This window comes from Anomalospiza imberbis, chromosome 27, assembly GCF_031753505.1.
Source record: "Anomalospiza imberbis isolate Cuckoo-Finch-1a 21T00152 chromosome 27, ASM3175350v1, whole genome shotgun sequence".
Lineage (NCBI taxonomy): Eukaryota > Metazoa > Chordata > Aves > Passeriformes > Viduidae > Anomalospiza > Anomalospiza imberbis.
This window is the reverse complement of record NC_089707.1, coordinates 119,821-142,343: the sequence shown is the minus strand read 5'-3', so window position 1 is coordinate 142,343 and position 22,523 is coordinate 119,821. Positions and strand designations below refer to the sequence as shown.

General features: G+C 39.2%; 1 protein-coding gene across 2 annotated transcripts in view; it reads left to right on the top strand.

The window, feature by feature from the left end:
* The window catches only part of RANBP3 (RAN binding protein 3), a 58,793-nt gene that overhangs the window by 16,118 nt on the left and 20,152 nt on the right, over positions 1-22,523 (top strand). Inside the window, exons 2-7 of one of the 2 annotated variants that reach the window (XM_068173851.1) lie at positions 3,610-3,665; positions 12,231-12,434; positions 17,744-17,780; positions 17,869-17,955; positions 19,935-20,006; positions 21,161-21,226. In XM_068173851.1, coding sequence (XP_068029952.1) covers positions 3,610-3,665; positions 12,231-12,434; positions 17,744-17,780; positions 17,869-17,955; positions 19,935-20,006; positions 21,161-21,226 — 522 coding nt within the window. The remainder of the gene's footprint in view (positions 1-3,609; positions 3,666-12,230; positions 12,435-17,743; positions 17,781-17,868; positions 17,956-19,934; positions 20,007-21,160; positions 21,227-22,523) is intronic. The other variant, XM_068173852.1, reaches the window with a different exon arrangement.

Below are 22,523 nucleotides of genomic sequence, written 5' to 3'. Positions count from 1 at the left end.
CCACCCACATGACTTATTAGCTGGGTACCGCCTGTTGCTAAATACTCACCAAACTGGAATCTTTGCAAATAAAAGCTGCCACCAAGGTCCTCGGTCTCGGAAAGTTTCTCTTCTTCGGCTCTTCGTGGCCGTGAAGAGTTTCACTTCCCCTCCCACGCAGGCGGCTCTGGCACCTAGAGCAGTACCGCCTCCCTCCGGGACCTGGGATCTCCGCGTGTTTCTGGACGCGGCTCAGTGCCGCAGTCCGGGCGGGGGTGCCAGCGGATTCCTCGCCACTTCAAGCGAGAGACACCAGTAAAGAGTGAAGGACCGTCTGGATTCCCCACGTGTGGAAGGCTGAAAGTCCTTTATTGCCGTGGGGAGCTGTGCTGAGGCACCACAACCCACTCCCAGCTTGCGCATGAGGAAACACGGCCTCGGGCACTCCGAGGCGCGGGATTATATCGGGGAGAGATTGAGGAGAGCAGGGGCCCTCCCGCCCAATGGGGGCAGGCGCCGTGGTGATAATGTGGACCACAGCACCCAACAGGGACAAGACCGGGGTGGGCCCTGGGCTCTGGGGCGGACAGGGGATGGGAATTCGTAGTGACTCTAACAGCCAGGGACACGGAGTGAACAGACACAGGCGGTACGCGGGGGTACACAGAACACGGCTAGCTAACAGATCAGAACCCCTAACCTAAACCCCAAGCCGCGATGCAACACTTTTGCCATTCTCATTTGTCTTAGGTGGACACAATCTCAAATAGTTGGAGTTTTTCCACTCTCTTTTGTTCTTTATTCTTTCATCTGTTTCTTTTTTACTGTAAGATTTCTGCTGTTTCTGACATCTGTCTGTTTTTCTGAGTGCTTAGTTTTCAATCACTGGACTCTGTTTCATATTTTGTGTTACTTTGCATCAATTTCTCTAGCTACTCATTCCATCTTTTGCCAGCTGTCCCATGCTTTTTTCTGCAGTCTGCATTGTTGTTGGTTCTGTTTTTCTTTGCTTTCTTCTCTCTCATTATGTCAATCCTTTGTTATGCGCTAGAGAGACAAGTAGATTTTGTTCAGTTCTCCTTGGTATTTGTGGAATTTGGTGCAGGAGTCTTTTGTAAGGTGTGCATGATAATGAAGTCCCACATTCTGGTAGATCTCCCTATTGATGGCTTTGGCAGAGGGCATGCAGCTGTAGCAGTAGCACTAATGAGCACTGAAGTATTGTCTTGGTGTCTGCTAAGGAAGGCAGGAGCCTCCCCTGAAATGGAAAATGTAAACCCCCTCCCTCCAAATTGTTATAAATTTGAAATTAAGGGGCTCTCAGGCAAAGATATGGGAGCAGGAATAACAGTGCTTTATTAGGAAAGAAAAATTTTAAAAAGAAAATAAAATAAACAATGCAGCAATACAAAACAACACTGACAGAGTCAGGATATGACCTGACACCCTGGTCAGGGTCTTGGTAGCAGTTCAGTTGAAATGGTGGCTGCAGTCTTCCTGGTGTGACAGATGTGGTTCTGGTGAAGAAGTCATCCTGTAGAAGGATGTAGTCTTCCTCTGAAGATCCAGTGGTGGTGTACGTGGGCCTGGTCTTCCTCTGGGAATCCAGTGGGAAAGGCTGCCCTGATATCCCAGATTATATAATCTCAGATTATATCCAGTTAGGAATGCTTGGCTCCTCCCCCTGGGTGGAGCATCTCACAATGGGATGGTGTAATTTTATCAGTCATGCAGTGAGACACTCAATGGCCTATTAACAGCAGATGTCTCCCAGGAGGGAGGATTAGTTGTGGAAAACATAAAGAAAACTGCCCAATTAACAGAAGATAACTACCCTACTTCTAACAGATAGGAATAGAATACACACCCCCATTTCCAACCGAAGTACACCACATGGTATTAAGAAATAACTGTCACTTTGAAGTCAAGGTTTAAAAGCTTGGCCATTGCCTCAGTGAAGCCTCCCACTGGCAGGTTATACTGAGGCCCAGGGAATAAAAATGGATCCCTGGCTTGTTTTAACACACTCTGAGTTTTGGGACAGGTATTACATTTAAGGGTCTGTATTGTTTTTACTGTTTTCACTTCTGAAATGGATTGTCTGCATTGCTCTTATTAATAAATGTTTTTAAGATTCAGCAGTATTTGATCGAGAGATGAACTTAAAAAATAAAGGGAAAAAAGAGCAGGCAAAATGATGTCATAAGTAGATTAATTTTACCTTTTGTAGAACACGTTATGCCAGTCTTGCTAGATCAGTCTTGCAATGTTTTTTGTTTTTTCTGGGTTATCCCTTTAAGTTAGATCCATAGAAAAATAGAAGGAGGCTCTTCTACCCTTATAATTAAATGCACAGTTCTGGTAATAATTTTCATAATTTTGTGTACGTCAACTAAAGTTTCACTTTTTCAGCCAAACTGATCTACTATAGCAGTTCCCAAATGGACAGTTTCATTCCTTTTTCCTTATATGGTGATCCAAGTACTTTACTGATCCTGCAAGATTTTGTGATACTGTTCTTTTTTTTTGGTGCAAGGTGGTTTACCTTGAGAGCTTTATATTTCATTTTTCTTTTATGCTAGCCTTTCAAACTCTGAAAGTTTTAAAATTTTTAATTTTCTTAAATGTCTAGACTTGTTTATAAGACTGGATAATTGCCAAGGTCGAACTTTTTTGGCTAATTTCTTTGTAAATCTAGCTCTCCGTTAATCCTGTTTTCCAGACTGAAAGACAGACTGAAATATTGTACTCATCTTTAGCCCTACAAACATGCAGGAGGGCTGCTGACTGCATAGTGTGTGTGCAGCTTCTCTTCAAATATAATTCACAGACAAGATACATCAGTTTGTTGAACTCTCTGGAATTCTCACCTCTGTTTTACCACACATACTCCCCCTGTGTATGTATATTTTTATTATTCAGGATGCTGAAGTAGTTGTGAAATCTCAAAGGACAATGGAAATATACACTCATGCTATACATTAATTCTACTCTTGTAGACTAGATGCTGATGTGCTTATTTAGAAAATGACATCCTGCTAATATTTGATTCAGAGCTTTAAGATGAAAGCATATGTGCTCCTAAATTATACAGAAAAGACTTGTTCCTCTGTAATGTGTAATATATCGGGTTTGAATTTTAGACCTGCATATATTAATTTAGGACCTTTCTAAAGTTTTCAGTGATAATGAAATACAAGTGTAATCAAATGTCAGTGTTAGGGGACCTTTAAGAAAAGAGTATGTGGGAGCGTAAAACAAACTCCCCTTTCATTAACGCGTGTCAATGGGGAAGGAAAAGCATCTGTTCAGCTAGTGAACTGCTGCAGCAAAGGGTCTTTTCCTTCTGATGTACTAAAGTGTATGGTACAAGTACTAGCTTGTAAGTGATCTGGAGGGGAAGCACAAATAGCTTTTAGACATTAGTTGTGTTGTTTGCCTTAAAACGTTCCTTTTTACCTTTGAAGATCAAGTCCTTATAAACATCTATTACTAGCAACTGGTAGAAACAATAGATGTAACAGAGATTTAACCATTCATTGTTGCTAAAAGCATCATAGAACATAACATTTTCATAATAGTCAATATGAATGTGGTTGGAAAAAACTCCAATGATTTCTCTTTTTACAGAAAAACCTGCCATTGCCCCACCTGTCTTTGTATTTCAGAAGGATAAAGCACAGAAGGTAAGGAGATATTGATACTTTTTTTTGTTTTGTTCTTAGCCCTGACTCCTTCCTTCCATGGTGATCAGCCCTTTGTATTGTTGTGAAGCTGAAGGTGACTAACAGATCATTAACATCATTAATGGGCAGAGGGCAAGCAGATACTGAAGGGCTGAAAGTGCGACGATGTATGGTGGTTTCACAATACAGGTAGCTCTTCAGACAGAAGATGGACCAATGTGGAAGAAAAAGTATGGTGAAGGTGTATCTTGAACATGTGGCAGAGGAGTGCTGACACACTCAGCATGACAAAGCTACAAAATTTGTTTTTCTGATAATTGGGTTAAGAAAGAGCCAAGAAAACTGGTCCAGATTATTGCTTTTCACCTCAGTGTACTTAAATGTCTCTCATATCTTTGGTTTGTATGCTGTGAAGTGTCTAGTTATCTTGGGAAATTGTAATTCTGTTCCCTCATCTCAATATGGTATTTAATTCTGTCTGGTTAATAGTAAAAGCTAGTAAGATTTATGCGGGAAAAAAATCAACATTACTCTTGTTTCTGTTGAAGATGGTGGGAACCAAGAAAAGTGTATGATATACTTTCTGTTGGATCACTGGATTGTTTTGTCGTCTGTGGAGTCAGAAATGTTTGAATTGAAATACTGAGTAATTTTTCAGTTGCTAGCTTTTCTTTAGTTTAGAACAAGTACCAGACTCAAGCTTTCTCACAGGTTCATTAGGCATATTCCTCAGTAGGAGCTTGAAATAGTTTTTCAGCTTGGAAAGGATTTAAGTCTGCTGTCCTCCTAATATTAGCTAATCAAATTAAATCTGCTAGAGAGTAAGTACTTTCAAGACATCCTTTTAATTACATTTTTTACAATTACTTTTTACATATACTGTGGAATGAAGGGAGTGGTAGTGTTTTCACTACCAATTTTGATGATGTTTCCTTTTAGGAAACAGCTCCCAGTCACCCACTGTTGCTTAGACTGTTCTGAAGTCCCTTCTGAATTGCATCATGGTGAGTGTTCTCTGCAGGTGTCTTTTACCCTGGTGGTGATCGTAGCAGTGTGCAGTCCAGGCAGAGTGACATGGTCCTGTGTCCTTTTTGGCTGGCCTGGTCCTTACATGCCAAGATAGCAGTTCTTGTACTTTAAAGTTCCTTCATGATGCACCTTTGTTTCTGCACCCCTCTAGCGGCCTGCATGCTGCATGCCTTCAGCATTAAGCTGTGCAAATTCCTGCACTGGGCTGTGAGACAGATCTGTTGCACTCTGATAGATCTCAATAAAATATTTGTAAAATATATTAATTAAAGGGATAACGTATTTTGGGGCTGGCAGAGATGATCTAGGGAGGGACATCTTTGATTTAATCTGCCTAGCTGCCTCTGAGGATGCTGAGGTGGTGCTGAGCAGATAACTGTATTCAGGACCGCCTCTGCCTTGCCATAGACAGAAAGTCTGGCTTTGATGGCTTTAGAGTCTGTGGGTTCCTGAGCATCTTGAAGGCACAGGAGTTAGAGATAAGTTATACATTTATTTAAATGCCAAGTGGTGGTGGTGCTGTCATGGAGGCTAGCCACTGTTGCTTTTGGCATGGAATAAGTCTGGCTTGGGTGAGGAATAGGGCCTGTTCCTTGAAACAGATCAGAGAGTCTAGTGGTAGCATCTGTCAGTTAGTTGCCAATTTTCAAAGTAGTGACAGACATAAATGCTTATGCTAAACTGTGTTGTGTGGAGAGGCAGGATTTTTAAATGGGAAGGGGGAGTGGTTAATAATTTTAGTAGCTTTTATTGTAGTGTATTTGACACGGCAGAGAAAGACTTGTAGAAGCATTTACGCTGTGCTTCTTGCAGATTGATTGGATTAAGAGCTTGTTGTTTGTGCCAGTAGTTGTTTTTTGTAGTATAGATACAGTAGTCATATAGTCAGAATATGATGCTGTGAGCTCTAAGTAACAGCCTATGTACTATGCTGTATATATCAGAATCTGGCATTCAGGCCAGCTTTAATCAACTTAACTAAGGAATATGCATCAGGTTACATACTGGTTGAGATCTTTCACTGTATTTTCAGAAAGGCTTAATAGCTAAGTGTTCCCAAGAAGGGTAAACTCCATTACTGTTTCTGTAAAAGGTGCTTGGTTAAGTGTGTTGCCTACCACAAAAGACTATCCTCTTAAAGTTAACAGGGAAATCCTATAAACAGAGGAGTTTTTCCTTGAGCAATGTTTTGAAGAAAATGCAAAAGTAACTTCAAAATAGTTGTCAAACAACACACTACTTGAATGTGTAATTTCTCAGTGTAAATTACAATTTTAATTTAGCAAAATGTCTGTCTAGTCGAGTCACTTTTTTCTGTAAGCAGAAGTGTTAGTGAAGGCTTTTTAGTGCTGACACAGCAGTCTGACAATAAGCTGAGGGGAAGAAAAAGCACTGCATTGTGTATTCAGTTAACTGTCTCTGATGGTTGTTTATATGTTTGTCTAGTATTTTCCCACGTGAGCCTGGACTTCTTGAGCAGAATTATTTCATTTCAGCGTTTACAGATCCTCTCAGTATTACAGTTGGGTTGATATAATTCAGTGGTCTTACTGATTTTTCCGGAAATAACAGTAGTGTCTACTGTTAAGTTAAACAATGTTCTTTTTCTAGATATCCTGACTTAAGTTTGTGCTTGGAAGGTGTCTGACATTTGGTTCATACCAACACCATGGAACACTTGAGGCTTGGAGCAGAGTGGCTGGAAAGCTGCCTGGTGGAGTAGGACCTGGTGGTCCTGGTCAACAGTGGCTGAACATGAGCCCAGGTGTGCCCAGGTGGCCAAGAAGGCCAATGGCACCTGGCCTGTACAAGCCACAGTGTGGCCAGCAGGACCAGGGCAGTGACTGTCCCCTGTGCTGGGAATTGCTGAGGCATTTCAAATCCTGGGTTCAGTTCTAGGCCCTTCATGAAAAGAAAGTCACTGAAGGGCTGGAGCATATCCAGAGAAGGGAACAGAGCGGGGGAAGGGTCTGGAGCTGATAAGGAGCAGCTGAAGGAGCTGGCGGGGCTCAGCCTGGAGAAAAGGAGGCTCACAGGAGACCTTCTCATTCGCTACAACTCCCTGACAGGAGGGTGGAGCCAGGTGGAGGTCAGGCTCTGCTAGCAGGGAACAAGGAACGGGAGGGGAGGAAACGACCTCGAGTTGTGCGGGGGTGTTTTAAGTTGGATATTGGGAATTTCTTCACTGAAAGGACTGTTCAGTCTTGTCACAGCTGCCCAGGACAGTGGTGGTGTCCCCATCCCTACAGGTATTTAAAAGCTGTGTGGATGTGGCATGTGGGGACGTGGACTAGTGGTAGACTTGGTAGTGCTGAGGGGAATGGCTTGATTCTGATCTTGGAGAAGTTTTCAAACCTGAACAATTCTATGGTTTTATGATCTTTTTCTCCACTAGAAATTGGAAAATATTCAGCATGTTCTATGACAAAATTCATACTAGTCTGGAAGCTTAATTTTTTGACTGCATCTTCCAGCTAAGGATGTATACACTTGAATAAAACATCAGACCTTGTAATTTGACATGTTTATTTAGAGGGGACAAAAAATGCATAGTGTTCATAATGCTGCCCCTTAATGTTACTTTACATATGGAAGTTTCAATTTTCTTTTGCAGTTAAAGGTGCTTGAGCATGTCCAGAGACGGGCAACAAGGCTGGTGAAGGGCTTGGACCACAAGCCCTGTGAGGAACGACTGAGGGAGCTGGGGTTGTTTAGCCTGGAGAAAAGGAGGCTCAGAGGTGACCTTATTGCTCTCTACAACTTCCTGAAAGGAGGTTTTAGTCAGGTGAGGGTCGGTCTCTTTCACCGGGCAGCAACTGACAGAACCAGAGGACACAGTCTCAAGCTGCACCAAGGGAAATTTAGGTTGGATATTAGGAAAATGTTTTTTACAGAAAGGGTGATAAAGTTCTGGAATGGTCTGCCTGGGGAGGTGGTGGAGTTGCCATCCCTGGATGTGTTTAAAAAAAGACTGGATATGGCACTCGATGCCATGTTTTAGTTGAAGTGGTAGGGCATGGGTTGGACTCGATTATCTTGAAGGTCTCTTCCAACCTACTTATTCTGTAAAAAGACAGGATTAGTCTGTTCTTGTTTTCAGTTCAGATGTCAATTAATGGTGGATGTCAAGTTTGTAGTTACTAAATATGAGTGAGTCTGTATTTTCATTATTTTCTTGTCTCCTTAACTATTTGAGAACTGTTTTTACAATGTGTGAAATATAATCTTGCAAATATCTGAATAGTAGCACTGTTATTTGTGTTTCTGACAAGCAGAGTTCCTAGGGCAGACACCAGCTGGAAAATTGCATCAGCTTAAGGCTTAAACTGTTGAGATCTGAAAGCGATATGAAGTCTATATGTTAGGTATAGAGTATTTCTGTTACTCCAAATAACTTCTTTATGAGCTAAGCTGTGCTTTTCATAGCACTTTCTGGATTAAATATTTAAATTTATGGATACAACTTGTATCTGTGTTTAATATTAGACACTTTGGTGTTTCTGCTCTGAAACTGATTTTAGCTTCCGCCATAAAACCATTTCATGACAAGTTTCTGGCCATAGGTTACTTTAACTAATTTTCTGAAGTTAGCTTTTAACATGCATTTCTGAGGTGAAAGTATTCTGTCGTTTTTGGATTGACACATTTTTAAGCAAGTATATTAGCTCAAACAAATTTAATCAGTAGTAGTGTAAAGAAACATTTTGTCCAAAAAGGTTTTTAAAGTAGTGTCATTTGTTCTGCTAGTATGACTGTTGGTGTACTGATTGTTACTGATTGTCATCACACAGGATCATTATGTAATCCTATCCTCCCTAGTAACAAGTATAGGAAAAGTTAAATTCTCCACACGGATTTAAAAAATTTTTGCACTTGAAGACACCATTGTTTATGGTGTAGCTTGCACCTTGTCCTCTTCCCTCCATCAGCCTGTGTTGGGGTATTGGCAGAATATAGAAAAGAGTACTTTATTTATAGTTTGTTGTATAACTAGTTTTGATCAGTGTACTGCTTTCCACATGTGAATTGATAATGGTGGCCTTTTAAGATTGACTCTTAAAGAAGGTAAGTTATGTGATACTTGGGTCATGTTCCGTATTAAAGTGGTACAAAGAGTTTAAGGGGTAACTGGGGGTCCTAAAAGCAAAGCTTTTGGAGTGAATAAGGGGTTATGTTGTTAAATTGTTTTAGCTGTCATCATGATCTTAACTATGGAGTTTAAAACTATGTATAGTAAAAGTTGTAAAAGTGATGTAGGTGATTGGAAGATGGCATTCCCAGGTAGCCTGGAGAGCAAAATTGTGAGTTAATTTTTTTTTTTTTTTTTAAGATACGTAAAGTAGGGGTTAGTTGAAGTCCTGCTTTGATGCAGTGTTATTTGGCAATGCTTGGGTTTTGGTGGTTTGGGGAGGCGCATGACTAGAAGAGGTTCTTCATGCTTTGGCCATGACTTACAGGTTTAGGATAATGGCAGAGAGAGAGCTGTGAATGGAAGTAATTTGTGTACAGAGAAGCAGAGCATTCCCTTTCCCAGTCTGTCTCAGCATTGTTCGCATGGATACCCAGTGGAACTGTATTGTAAGTCCATAGTATACTTAAGGAGTTAAAATTTGTGCTTAAGAGCTCATAATTCTGAATATTTTGCTGTATTTAAAAGAACAGTCACAAAGGTATTTGGAGAGACAGTTGTGCAGAAAAAGCTTGGCGGAATATAGAGAGGCTGATAAAGGCTGCTAGGCATATAGATAAGTTGTCCGTTGCTCTAAGCAGGTAAAAAATGTGAAAAGATATACTGAGAGTAGTCTTTTTAGGCCATTGGATAGAGGTGCTAGGGTGAGGAAGATGAGGAAGGGGGTTGCAAATAACTAAACTTAGAATTGGGAGGAAAAGCTGGTCCAAGAGTGCTTGTTCCAGTCTTTATTGAAAAAGAGTATTATTCCTTTGCCTATATTCCTTGACTGTAGTATCATGTGAGTCTTAGCTTTTGATTATTCTTTCATGTCTCTCCTTATTTTCTGCAATACAGAGGAAGCCAAATCTCCAAATAGATGTATTTAGTCTTGGTATGTTATTTTTAGTTTTAAAAAAATAGAAGTTGTTTGATATGGCTGAGCAAGGTGAATTTGTGTAGGTGGATTCCTAATATTATTCAACTCTCCCTTGATCTTTGTCGTAGTGTTTAAGAGACAGGAACAGGTTTCTGTCAAGTTCTCCCTAGAACTGTATTTTTTAAGTTTTTTTCCTTTAGAGAGCGGAGGCTCAAGGAGGGACACATTTCTCCGTCAAAATATTCCAGCAAAAAGGAAGAGAATGAACGGTTCATCAGCTTCAAAGAACTTCCAGAAAAAGCTTAGATCAGAATTCATGAAGCTAAGAGACTAGGAAACGCTTTCAATAGTATGCATCACTAAGGATTAAAATTAATTTTAAGAGTTCACAGTTCCATTTGGATATGCTTTTTTGAGAACAAAAAAGCAGCTGTACAAACATCTGCCTGGAGCAGTTGTGGTTTGATAAATAAATCCTTGAGTCCTTTGTTGGTCTTGTCTTCCATGACTTAAACCATATACTATTCACACAATTCTGAAACTTACAGTAATTTTTGATTAATATACTTTTTCTAATATAATTTTATATTTTTAATGTATTTATGTATTTGCCATGATATTTGCCATGAAATTCTTATCTTGGATTTAGATTTTTCTTCATAGAAGTGGTGATTTGCAATAGTTACTTTTGTTTGTTTCTTTTGTGCGTCTTGAAGCAGATATTCCAGTCTTGCTTAGGATAGAAATCAGATTTATACTTATTTCCACTTTTTAAAATGCTTGACAGCAAGTATTTCAAGTATTAATACTTGCTTGATAGCAAGTATTTAAAGTATTACAGGAGTTATTAAAATCTGTTGGATGTTCACTTAGTTTACTTTAGGGTTAGGATATTCTAAACCATGTCGATATGAGCTACTTGCAAAATATTTTGTCACTTCCAATTTTAAGTGCTTGGCAAAAGTGTGCATTGCATGTTCTTGCCTCTTCTTCATTACCAGCAATTTTCTAAACTGTACCTAGAAGTCAGTGTATATTTTTGGTAAGGCCTTTTTTTTTTTTTTTTTAAACCTATATTGTAAGTGCCATGGCCAGTTCCAGGTAGCCTTTTCCTGCTGTTCTCCCCAGACAAAAAGGTAAGGATAGGGGGCTAGACTGCTAGATTTTATTAAATGTTTGGTGAAAAAAATGTTTCTTTAACTCTTCTCATTCTGTGGGGTTTTAAGTTAGTGTTTGAGTCTGTTATTAACAACTAAATATTAAAATGTTAGATAACTTTGACAGTACAAAAACCCAGCACCCTGAACTTTTACCTGATATCCATAGTAATATCCCCATAAATATATTTTGACTATTTTGAGCCTTAATTACAGTAATTTCTTGCATAATAAAATTTCACGTATCGCTGGCTTTTGTTACCACGACAGGACAAGTGTTACTTGACGAACTTGGCTCTTAAGTGCTGCTGTTTATTTTTCAGGCTTTTACTTTCTTGCACAGACCTGGGCAATGATGAGCATTTTTAGTCTCTTTGTTCTACCAAGTGTTTTCTGGGAGCAAACTGAGTTGTGTCCTTTTGAGTGCCATCTTTTCCTTACTGCTTAATTCTTCAGATACTTCACCATAAGATGCAGGGAAGCTCAGCCCACAGATTGCAAGTGCACATCCTTGGCCTGCATGTTATCCATGGACTATAATTCAGTCCTTAATCACAATGCAATTGTTTGTGCTCAAAGTCTCTTTATAACTTTTTTGTTCTTCAGATATTTACAGAATATGAAAATGCTAACTTTTGTTGTACAGTCAGGGATGTGCAGCATTAAATGATGTGAAGGAATGAAATGTCTGTGGCAGAAGTTCAGCAAATACCAAATCCCATTAGGGTGCACTAGTTATCCAGTCACCTCCCTCCTTGAAATAGATTGAAACTTGCTAATTTATGAAAAAAAAAAATTGGTGTTGCTTTTCAGATAATTCACTGTCATGAAAATATGAAAGGATCCTGTGTCTTGTGTGAATGTTAAAATAATTAATTTCTGTAAGAATTTTATAACCAACCTCATCTCCCTCAAAAGTGGGCTGAAGCAGCAGTGAAGAACACTTATTTAGAGTAATTGTCTAATTTTTATATCTGAATCTGAAGGTGAAAGCTATCAACTGTCCTTTAGTCCTTGAGAGGGGGGAGGAGTTAAACCCCAACAAGTCTGTAGCTGGCAAAATCCACTTTGCTGGGGACACTGATGATTTTGGTAACTTTCAAAAGAGTGCATTTGCTCCAACTAAGGCTTTGCACAATCTTGCGAACTAATTCTGTCAACAGGTTCTGTTACAGAGTTTCTATGTATTTTAATTGGTTTCTCAGCAACAAGCAGCTCCTTCTGCCATACTGTGAAAACAGTGAAATTTTAAAAAATGAATCCTCTCACTAGGACGACCAATCTCATGTTGCAGCCTTGCATTGAAGGGACGTTGTCTTTTCTGCTCACAGTCCCCTGCAGAGCAAAAAGCTTTGTCGGATTCAGGCGAGGACCCCCAGGGAGAGGTTGAGCCCCCCTACCATGGTCTGGGTCACACAGAACCAGCTGGTGAGTGCGACTCTGAGCACCCTGCTCCTGCTGTGGTCTCAGTCAGTGCTACCCTGAGTCCTGCTTCTGAAGCCCAGCTTGCTCCTATTCAACAAGAACTGGCAGGGGTAAGTGTCAATCTACCAAGTACTTCTGCTGCTGAGGGGATTAGAGGAAAAAGTCCCTTCCATTAGGTGGAATCCATTACTGTTCACTGTAGGTAGTGCAAATCACAGTCTGTCTGGTTCTTTGATCTCAAGTGTTAGTCCTCTCTAAGCCCTCGTTCCAATTAGAAGAAATGAAATTTGTGAGTCTCCCTAGTAGTGTAACTGCGGAAGACACCTCAAGTATTTTAAAATTTGAAGTGTAAACTGTGTTTGCTAAAGTCAAGAGCACATCTAAATAAATGAGAAAGTGGGTCTATTTTTGAGGGATTTGCTTCAAGCAGTTAGAGGAGGACTCTTTGTTCCCTCTTGGGCCGTAATGCTGCATCTTGACAAAGTGAGCAGTTAATACTGCTTCCACTGGATATGTCATGCCAACCCATTAAGTATTTAACAGATTAAAACCACCAAGCATCATAGCAGAGTTTTGGATTTGGGTGTTTGGAATGGGGAGGAAATCAGTATCTTGTGGAAAAGCTGTCAGTGCTCATAATTTGATTTTTCTCCTGGCGTGTGGCAAAATCTTTTCTGAAAGATTGGATGACTTAATGACTCCTACCATACAGTCTTTCAGAGCAACTTTAAGTGTTGCTAATCTTTCTGGTTGGTGGATATGTTTTCTTGGTGGAGATGAGTGTCGCTGTTCATTCTGGCATCACACCTTAGGCATGTGCTCTTTGATCAAGCTTTGTTAAGGCTGGTTCACCCAATACATGGACCCTTTTCTTGCACTGGTTGTGGGGTTTTTTGTCCAAGAATCGGCCATTTCAAGAAAACCCAGCACTGAATGGGTTATCATGATAAGGTGCTAATAATAGCTGTAGGTTAAGCACCTCTCAATGTTCAGACTGTTGCTTGATTACCTACAGAACTCTTTCCGTTTTTATTCTGAAGGTTAAAATTTTCAAGGGTTAATATTTTAAAATATAGCTGATAACATGTATAGAAAATAATGTTCTGAAAAGCCAATGCCCATAAAGGAGACAGAGGAGTCCTGCAACTTCATTTGAATAAAAAAGGAGAGAGTCCACTGGGCCATATGTCCCCACCAGGTTTTCTCTCTTGAGGTTCTGGAGGGCGCAGCCTTCTCCTTTTATACCAAGCTCCCAGCTGCATGTTGCCCTCTTCCTTTCCCCATTGTCTGAAGCACTAGGAAGGTACAGCCTTCCCGAACTGCCTATTGCATATTCCCCCTTCAAAGTGTCATTTTACCCCAAAGTTCAGAAGTTCAGGCCTGTGCAGAGTCCCTAACTTGTCTGTTTTGGGAGTTGGGCTGTCCGAGCTCCAGTAAGAAGCCTGCTGCTTGAAGTTAGGGGAGACATTAAGACCAATTTCAAAGATGTTAACACCCATTCCCTTACCCATGGAATTGTTCATAAAGACGTTATCACACATCTTTCCTATAAAACATAATCACAGACTTTTATCTCAGTTTTCTGTCATTTGAAATTGCAGTGTTACTAGAACTGACCAAGAGAATGGTATTAACCAGGAAGTGGTTATCTTCATCTTGTTCTTAGAGAGCAGAAAATCTTACCCCAGTTAACTGTGTTCTGGAAGAAATTTAAAACCCACAGATGCTGTTGGGGATCATATGCAGAAAGTAGTGGCTGTACAGAACATCTGTTTCAGCATTCTTTTTGATTCCATTCAGTTAAATGTACCCAATTGTCTGGTGCTCAGTATGGGTATATAACTGGCACGCACTGACAAGTACTCTTCAGATTATCCCCGTGTCTTACAGTAAAACCATCCCTTACCATGAAATCTAGAGACGGTTGATGCATCTTAAGAGTGCTTGTACTGGCTCATTGGAGCGTCAGTTTTCATGCGGTCTTCCCAGGGCCTGGGAATATGAATGAGTTAAGACAGAAGAAGAGACACTGCATATTTCTTGTTTACTTGTTTGTACACACACTCACAGATATTTCTGATATGGTATGAATTTAGTGTGGCCATAGGTACAGCCCCTTGCAGAGCTGATGGTTATGTCCTAACTCTTTGCTAACCCACACCAACCTCCCACAGCACATGGCCATCCCAGCTGATTAAGAGGTTCTGGAACAGCTTTTAAGTAAATCATAGCAGTTCAAGAATGCCTGTGTATGTGCAGAGTGTCTGGACTGAAGACTTGCATTACTGTGCTCTGAAGTCATTTATATATGACTTTTTGCATCTTAAAATGCATTTTCAAAGGTAAACACTAGAAGTGTACTCTTAGAGCTTTCCCTGAATTGAATTGAGCTTTTCTGCTGTACCCGTGTTCTCCCTTCCTCTCCCTGTTTCTGCTTACTAGTGTAAATACGCAAAAACTGACAATTTAGTTTAAGTTTTGAAGTTCTTCTCTTAGCTTGATGTAACAATTATGTGAGGAATTAATGTTTGTATTTAGTTAACTACTGTGACTTAGGCTTTTCAGAAGCAGTTGGTAGACTTTATGAAGCTGATTTCCTTAACTGGAAATGTGTCTTAATTGTAGGAGCCTCTATAAATAGAGGCATATATGTAACTTTTCTCTAGCTGGATTTCTGAAAGCCGGGGACAGAGGGAATAAGTGAAAAGTGGCTTCTGCTCTTAAATGCGAAAATTCTAGGTTGGATTTTACTGTTACCAGTTTGTGTCTCATCTGCATCTAAGTCCAAAGAAGTGAATGGAGATAAATTTAATTACCTTGGTGGTTTCTAACAGGATGAGATGGTCCTGCCTTTTGTTTCTATTTTGTGGGGTACTTGTGTAAAGCATGTGTTGCTGTAAAGTACAGGCTGAGTAGGTTGAGAAGAGACGTGTAAAATGGATAGGCTGGACTGCTGTTCATTGTCACTAAATGTAATTTGCTCCTTTTCCAGTCTGTGAGGTTTGTCATACATGCATACCCCTGCTTTTTTGTCTAGTGTACCCAGCTTCCTCTGAAGCAGCACTGGTATGCAATTCTGGCTGTAGTGGTGACTTACTTTATCTGTGGCATCATAGAAAAGGGAAGCTTATGCTAATACAGTAAATCTGTGTACCCCCACGGAATCTACCTGGCATCTATTTGTCCAAAGGTACATAGCTTTAATCTCCCAAAACTCTTGGGCTAGGAAGCATGGAAATAACTCTGAGCATATTCTCTGTTCTGCTTTGCCCTCAGTACAGTAGAGTTGGTTTTGGATATTGATGCCTGTTACCCACTACACACAGTTATGGTACATTAGTTGTGCTTGTCTGTTACAAAATTACAATGATAAGATGATTTGAGGCTTGTGCCTCAAATCATATAGGTTTGACTTTTGATTGTGTTACTTGAGCATTGAGAATGAAGCAGATGTTGAGTTTTTGACATTCAGGTGGAAATTATTTGTTTATTTTTAAGGATTTTTGCATATAGAGATCAGCAGTTCCACTCATGCAAATTTTTTACCAAGTGTTTTCTTTTCACTTTCAGGATTTTTGATAAAAGTGGAAACAAATTGCTTTTATATGTGAAAACACTTTATGTGCAAAATGGAATCAATTTGAGTTCAGATGCTGATTGCTGAAATACATGATATCATGGTTTTCCATTTTAGCCTCATCTTTTGGGAAAGTATTGTGTGTTAGCAAGGTCAGTGACTAATAAGACCATCTTATGGTAGTATGGACTACTTGACTAATTATGTGGAAAGAGCCATGGATCATCAAGTGCAGTATTAACATGGCTGGGCTGCTAGGTGTGTGTGAATGCAGGGAGTTGCATTCTAGAACTGTCAGTAGCTTCTTATTCCCAATGCTAAAGCTTTCAAAAGTACTCAACTAGGGTGCTAGTGAGGTAGCTATATTTTTTTATGAAGGTAAAACAAAACAGAAAAGCCCTTAAAGGTAATTAAATAGGCAAAGTGCAGTGTAAGTAGTTTTAATTAGCATTTAGTGGAGTACTGATAGTACAGTATTATCTGGGTTCTGAATGTATGTAGTGCTAAATAGAAAGTTTTGTCTGCCTGCTCTCAGTGCCCAAGTGGGCCGAATCATGGTGGAGAAGGAGTTTTGGGGCATCAATGGGCTCTGCCCATGAGCTGCCATTCTTCCATTTATCAGCCAATCTCTGAAGTAAGACTTAGGGAAGGGGAGGTGTCCATCTGCATGTCTTGGGGCAAGAGTGGGATGAAAAGGGTAGTGTTGGACTAGGTAGATGGTCCAATATGTCAGAGCTGTCTGAAAGGATGGTGTAGCTAAGGTGAAAGTTGGTCTGTTCCTCCAGGTAACAAGTTACAGGACAAGAGGATATGGCCTCAAATTGAACATTTAGATTGAATATTAGGAAAAGCATGTTCCACAAAAGGTTTGTGTAGCTGTGGAACAGGCTGCCCATGGCCGTGGTGGAGCCATCTTCCCTGCAGGGATTTGTAAGATGTGTGGATGTGGCACTTGTGAACATGTTTTAGCATTGGATATGGCAGTTCTGAGGGATCACTTAGACTTGATGATCTTAAAGGTTCTTGCTTACCTAAGCAATTTGATTATTATAAGATGTTTTGTAGTGAGATGAAGATGCTGGTGCAGCCGTGATCACCTTGCACAGTGAAAGGAATCTGTCATGGGGTTATTTTTTGGAGGTGGAAAGGAGATTATATTAGTTGAGGAACTGTCAGAGAGATAAGAGGAAGGGGCCATAGAAATCCTCAGAAAATACATGAAACCTTTGTTCAAAGACTTTTAAAATATCTATGATGGTTGGTAGCCTGCGATGCTTCCTTTTTTGTTCTGGTACTGTGGAAGATGCTAGGGGACAAATCCATTGCTAATTCCAATAAAAAACTGTTGTACTGGTTTATAGAGCATGCTTTGAAAGACATTCCTCTAATGCTATAATTTTGTTGAAGAAACTAATGTCACTTAGAGTAATTAGGTAAAGTGCTTTGGATTGAACTCCCAAATAATGAGTATGTTTATGTTGAGCTTGAAACTTTATAGTTTAAAAATGAAACCAATTTTGAAAACTGTCATTTTCAAATTTTCAGTATATAGAAAAGGTAACTGTAGTAATTGTTACACCATCCCTAAAGATATTATTGCTTGGGAATTTTCAGGAATTTCTTTACTTGTAAATGAAATATTTTGAATTAATTAATAATTTGATAGTATCTATGTGAAACTCTATGCCCACATATAAGTCACGGAAAATTATTGCATTGAGTGTGTATCATTGACATTAAAGAAAATTTCTCATAACTGATGTTTAAAACATTTGGATCAAACTGAAGAGACTGAAATGTTTAGTATGTGATCTTTATTTGATCAGTGTAATCTGATTTCAGAGATCTGCTGATGGATCAAGTCCAGAAGATGGAGATGGTAAGAGATTTTATTGTAAAATTAAAAGCCATGAATGTGTGTCTTGCTGGGATGTTTTGTGTTTTCTCTAATAATTTTTTTTCTACAGAATCTGATCGAGAAGATGGAAGCTACTGCCCACCTGTAAAACGTGAGAGAACTTCATCTTTGACTCAGTTCCCTCCTTCTCAGTCAGGTAAATGTTGCTATAGTATTATATATGAGGGATGGTTTTCCTACCTAGACATTCTTTTTCCAGTCTTACTACTGTCTCTTGTGCTTTCGGTTAAGACCACAGCAGCCGTGTTAGCAAATTTGGTGAAGCCCAAAGGAGCTGATAGATAGTTATTAAAAATGTTTTCTATCTGTAAGTTTATGTGTATTTGTAGGTTCACCTTTTACTGTTGCGCTGTTAAATTGCAGAATTAACCAGAAATCTTCTTGATTTATTGTGATCAGGTTGCTTCTTTCCAAATTTGTATAAGTGCTACCTTTTTCTTAGTTACTCTGCTGCCAGGGAAGTTTTTCAAGTCTCTACTTGTGTTTTAGTCCTCTTCTTTTCTCTTCTTCCGTTCCTTTTAAAATGGGGAGGATTCAGTGCATTTCTTAAGTACCTGACAAATGCAAGAGAGAATGACCACAGTCTGTGTGTGTGCACAGTCAGGGCAGTGAATTCACTGGGGTAAATTCATGCAGTTCACTTGCATGGGAATGGTCATGTTTGATAGTTGTTCACTCACAGGAACAGTCTTGATTTGTGCCGTCTCTCCTCACAGATCATATGAAGGTTTTAGCTTTGGTCAATGGTAATTTTAGTTAAGATATGTCAGTGTTTGAGGCAGATTTCGAGACTGCTACTTTATTTCTATGTCTTAAGTTGAAACAAAGGAGATGAAAAACCTTGAAGGAGGGAATGTTCCTCTCTTATGCAGCACATTTTGGAGATGTGACTAAAAGGTGAAAGCCTAGTTGTTTTGATTTTAATTTTAAAGAAATAAACAACTGTGAAACCCAAAATGTAGTTGCTGATAATTTATGGGCATAGCATTTTCAAGTCATGCACCAGTGCTAGTCAGGGGAAGAAGATCTTCTCTTTCAGATCCCAGTTTTCTGGTGTGCAGCTCAGTGGGTCTCCAGATGCCATCCTGTGAATTGAGTGATCAGTGTTGTTGTTGTCTGCTTGCCAACCACTCTTAGTAAAGGAATGCACAAAAATAATGAATACAGAGTTTTGTAGATTTTCTGTTAGAACAATATGTGCATACCCGGGCTCCCCATAATCTCTTAACACTTGCACTGGGCAATATCTTTGTCATATAAGATTGGAATCTCTATGCTAACATCTGTTAAGAAGTGGAGGAAAACAATTTACTCATCTCTTCCTTGGTTAAATACTGGATATTCCAGGAGTCCAGTATGCTTTCTCAAGCCTCTGCTTAGCTAATGAATTTTGAGAGGATGTGGTAATTTATTCCTTGACGCCTTTCTTCTCTTCTGATGTGTGTTGTTCTCAAGCAGTGACAACTTTGATTTGAATTTCAAGTTCCATGAAGACCTCTTTGAATATTGTTGATGTTATTCAATGGCTTTGGTTTCCAGAAATGTTTTTTCAAACATTTTTTCCCTTTGGTTGACTGTTATGCTGCTGAGGTAACATCTGACAGTACTCTGATGTGCTCTCCTCTGTTTCTATAGGAGTTTTGTCTTTGCAGGGTAGTTCAAACCTAAGTTGCCTCTTGTTGAAAACAGTGCAGTCCATCAGAGCCCAGATGTTCACTCCTACTCTCTAGCAGGCATTACACACCTTTCTGCTCTCTCTCTGCAGGGGCCTTTTGAAATGGTATTATACATTTTGCAATGCTATTATATATACTAACACCACTTCTAATTCCTAATTCAGATACAGTTGAGATTGGGAATCCTGTATTTATACAGGATTCAGAAAAAATGAAATTTGTTCTTTCTCTGTTTCAGGAGACACTGAGAGGATTTTATGGACAATGGCTTGTTTGCTACTTCAGCTGTAATGCTGTTTTAATTTAGAAGAAATAAAATCAAAATTAAAAAACATTACTAGAAAAGTAATCTTCAATTTAAAGTCTGGGAACAGGTTTATAATAAATAAAAACGTACACAACTTCCCTTTTTTTTTTTTTTCTTTTTCCTTGACTGCAGTAACAAAGAACAATGTCTTTATGCCATCAAGCTTTTGTGAACCCTCTACGGGCAATTCTGACTCAGAACCAGGTGAGCTTCCTCATTGTTTTGCTTTTTTCTTGAACTGTTAATTTGTCGTGATCTAAAGTGCTCTGATACTTCAGAAGTAAGAAGTACTTCTGTCTGCAAGAATGAAAGTGATGATGGTTCTGATCTTAGAGCTGTTCTCTTGCTCACTTCATTGTTCAACATCACCATTGCTGGAGGTAATTAAAACAATATCAAAGTTATTAAATGCTTTGGGAGTGATAGTAGAATACTGCAGTATGACCCTTTCCTGCTAGCTTCTCAGTAAAGCCTTTGGGAAAGTTTCATGTGTCGACTTCGGAAAATTTTTTTTTTTGTATTGGAAAGCAACACAACCATAAGGTGTGGTCATGATTGTGTTCAACTGTGACCTGTGAGCCCTGTGTTGACAGAACTGCTGATTTTGTTAGTCTCCATAGTTCTGGTTTGGTTGTCTTGGTATCACTGTAGTGCACATCAATATCATATGCTTATAACCAAGCACAGTGAGACTGTAAGATGCTGAGTTGTCTTATTCTGAGTACAGATATTAAGCCCCTAAAAGGAAAGAAGTATAATTATTATTTGTAAGTTCTAGGGAACTCAATTTTTAAGAGCTGTAGATTTATAATTTTTTTTTTGAGATTTTGGTATTTAATTTAAAAACCATAATTGTAGTGAGTGTGAGCAAAGGAGTTTTTATCTTCATACTACAAAAGCATGAATAAAAGCTTATTATTACAAGAAAATAGCATTAAGCAATTAAGTTTAACTTAGTTCATGATCATTAGCAGTTAGATAGTTGTTAGCAGCTGTCATGTTCAGTCCTAACTTTGATTTTCTTTCTTTAGTTTGATTCTCACTTCAAACCTTTATTATCTATATTAAGTCCTTCACAGAAGGAGCGCCGTTTCTCTGGTGAACATAGTATTTTTCCTGTTTCTTCTGAAAAAAAATATTGAATGTCTTACTTGTGATACCATGTCTGTGATGATTACTGGAAATTGAGGTTTCTTTCAGAAGAAGAGAATTTGTTCTTTGGGAAGCTCCTAATAACTTTGCATATTTATAGAACTTGTGGGTTGTTACAGTGGGGAAAACCTGAGCAATTTTATGACTGAATGGATATTTCTAATATGTTACAGCTTTGTCCTTGTAATTTTGTATTTCACTTCCAGAGGAAAAGAGCAGTGGATTCCGGCTGAAGCCACCAATACTTATCCATGGTCAGGCACCTAGTGCAGGTGAGTTCACTCTTTACTGCAACAGTACAAAGAAATGAGCTCAAGCATTTTATTTAGTTAGTAGTTTCATCAGTCAACCAGTGTAACTAGAAGGTGGCTATACCTATGTGTCTGCAGAAGCCTATGTGTCTGTGTCTTGTCTTCTCTGGGGTGTTTGTGCCCATGTCTGCTGTGCAATGCATATGGACGCATTCGTGTTTTGCATTGGATCAGCTGTGCTAAAGTGGATCTTCTGTCTGAAGCAGCTGTTGCTGCTTAGCAAGCTTCTGTTTGTGCTTGGAGTTATCCTACAGACTGTGAATTTGATTCCTTTGGTAGCAAACCATAAGAAAAAGGGTGTTCAGTGAGTGCCTTGAGCAAGTTCTGGCCATTACTGAGTATTTAGTCTGTGACCATGCCAGGGCAGTTGGAAGTGTCAAGAGAGTGCCCACTTCTGCTCTCCCTGACTTTTGGTGGCAGTGTAAGTGGCAGGTCCTTGATCATGCGTGTTCTGCACTACAGGTTGGCTGTGACTGAGTTTCCTGTTTACTGATGTAGACCCAGCCACTATCAGAAAGATATTAGTATTACAGCTCCTTAGGAATTTGAGGAGGAAAACAAACCCAAAACTATATAGGTAATGAAAGCTATTATTGCATAACTATATGGAAACTCCATTTCACTTGAAGGAAGAGTGGTAAATTTAAGAAAGGAACAAGCTGTTTTGAGCTTATGAGTGTTTGAACTTTGGATAGCTTTATAATTTGATGCCATGCCCTTTTAATATGGGTGACCTGAAATAGAGCTAATTGCTATGAGTGAGTTCTGTTGCAGTATTTTATTGGATCAAGAGTTCATCTTGACCTTTTTTAGTGAAGAAAACTGAATTTTCTGGGCTTACCATAACCTTCTAGAGTTAATGTTACAATGTTTGGGGTTTTTTAATTAGGTTGTTTTAGGTCAATTAGCTTTTTGAATCATAGCAGAATTAGAGTTGTAGTGCTGTGCATCTTACTGTAATAACCAAAGAGGCCAGGTTAATTCAAAAAGCCAAAAGGTTGTTAAATGACACAACACAATTATTACAGTACTAATATGTTTGATTACATGGATAAAAACATATTTTACTACTATCTGGAAATTACTTTATTGGAAGGAGAAAAGAAGACTTGTAATGTGTAGTTGAATAAAATGTCAGTGCATAAATAGGATTACTGGTGTACTGTTCATTTCTCTTACATATTGGCTTTTATTTCTTTTATTTGTGGATCAATTGCTTTCCTGGATAAGGTAGACAGTATATTTTAAAGTGTCTTTT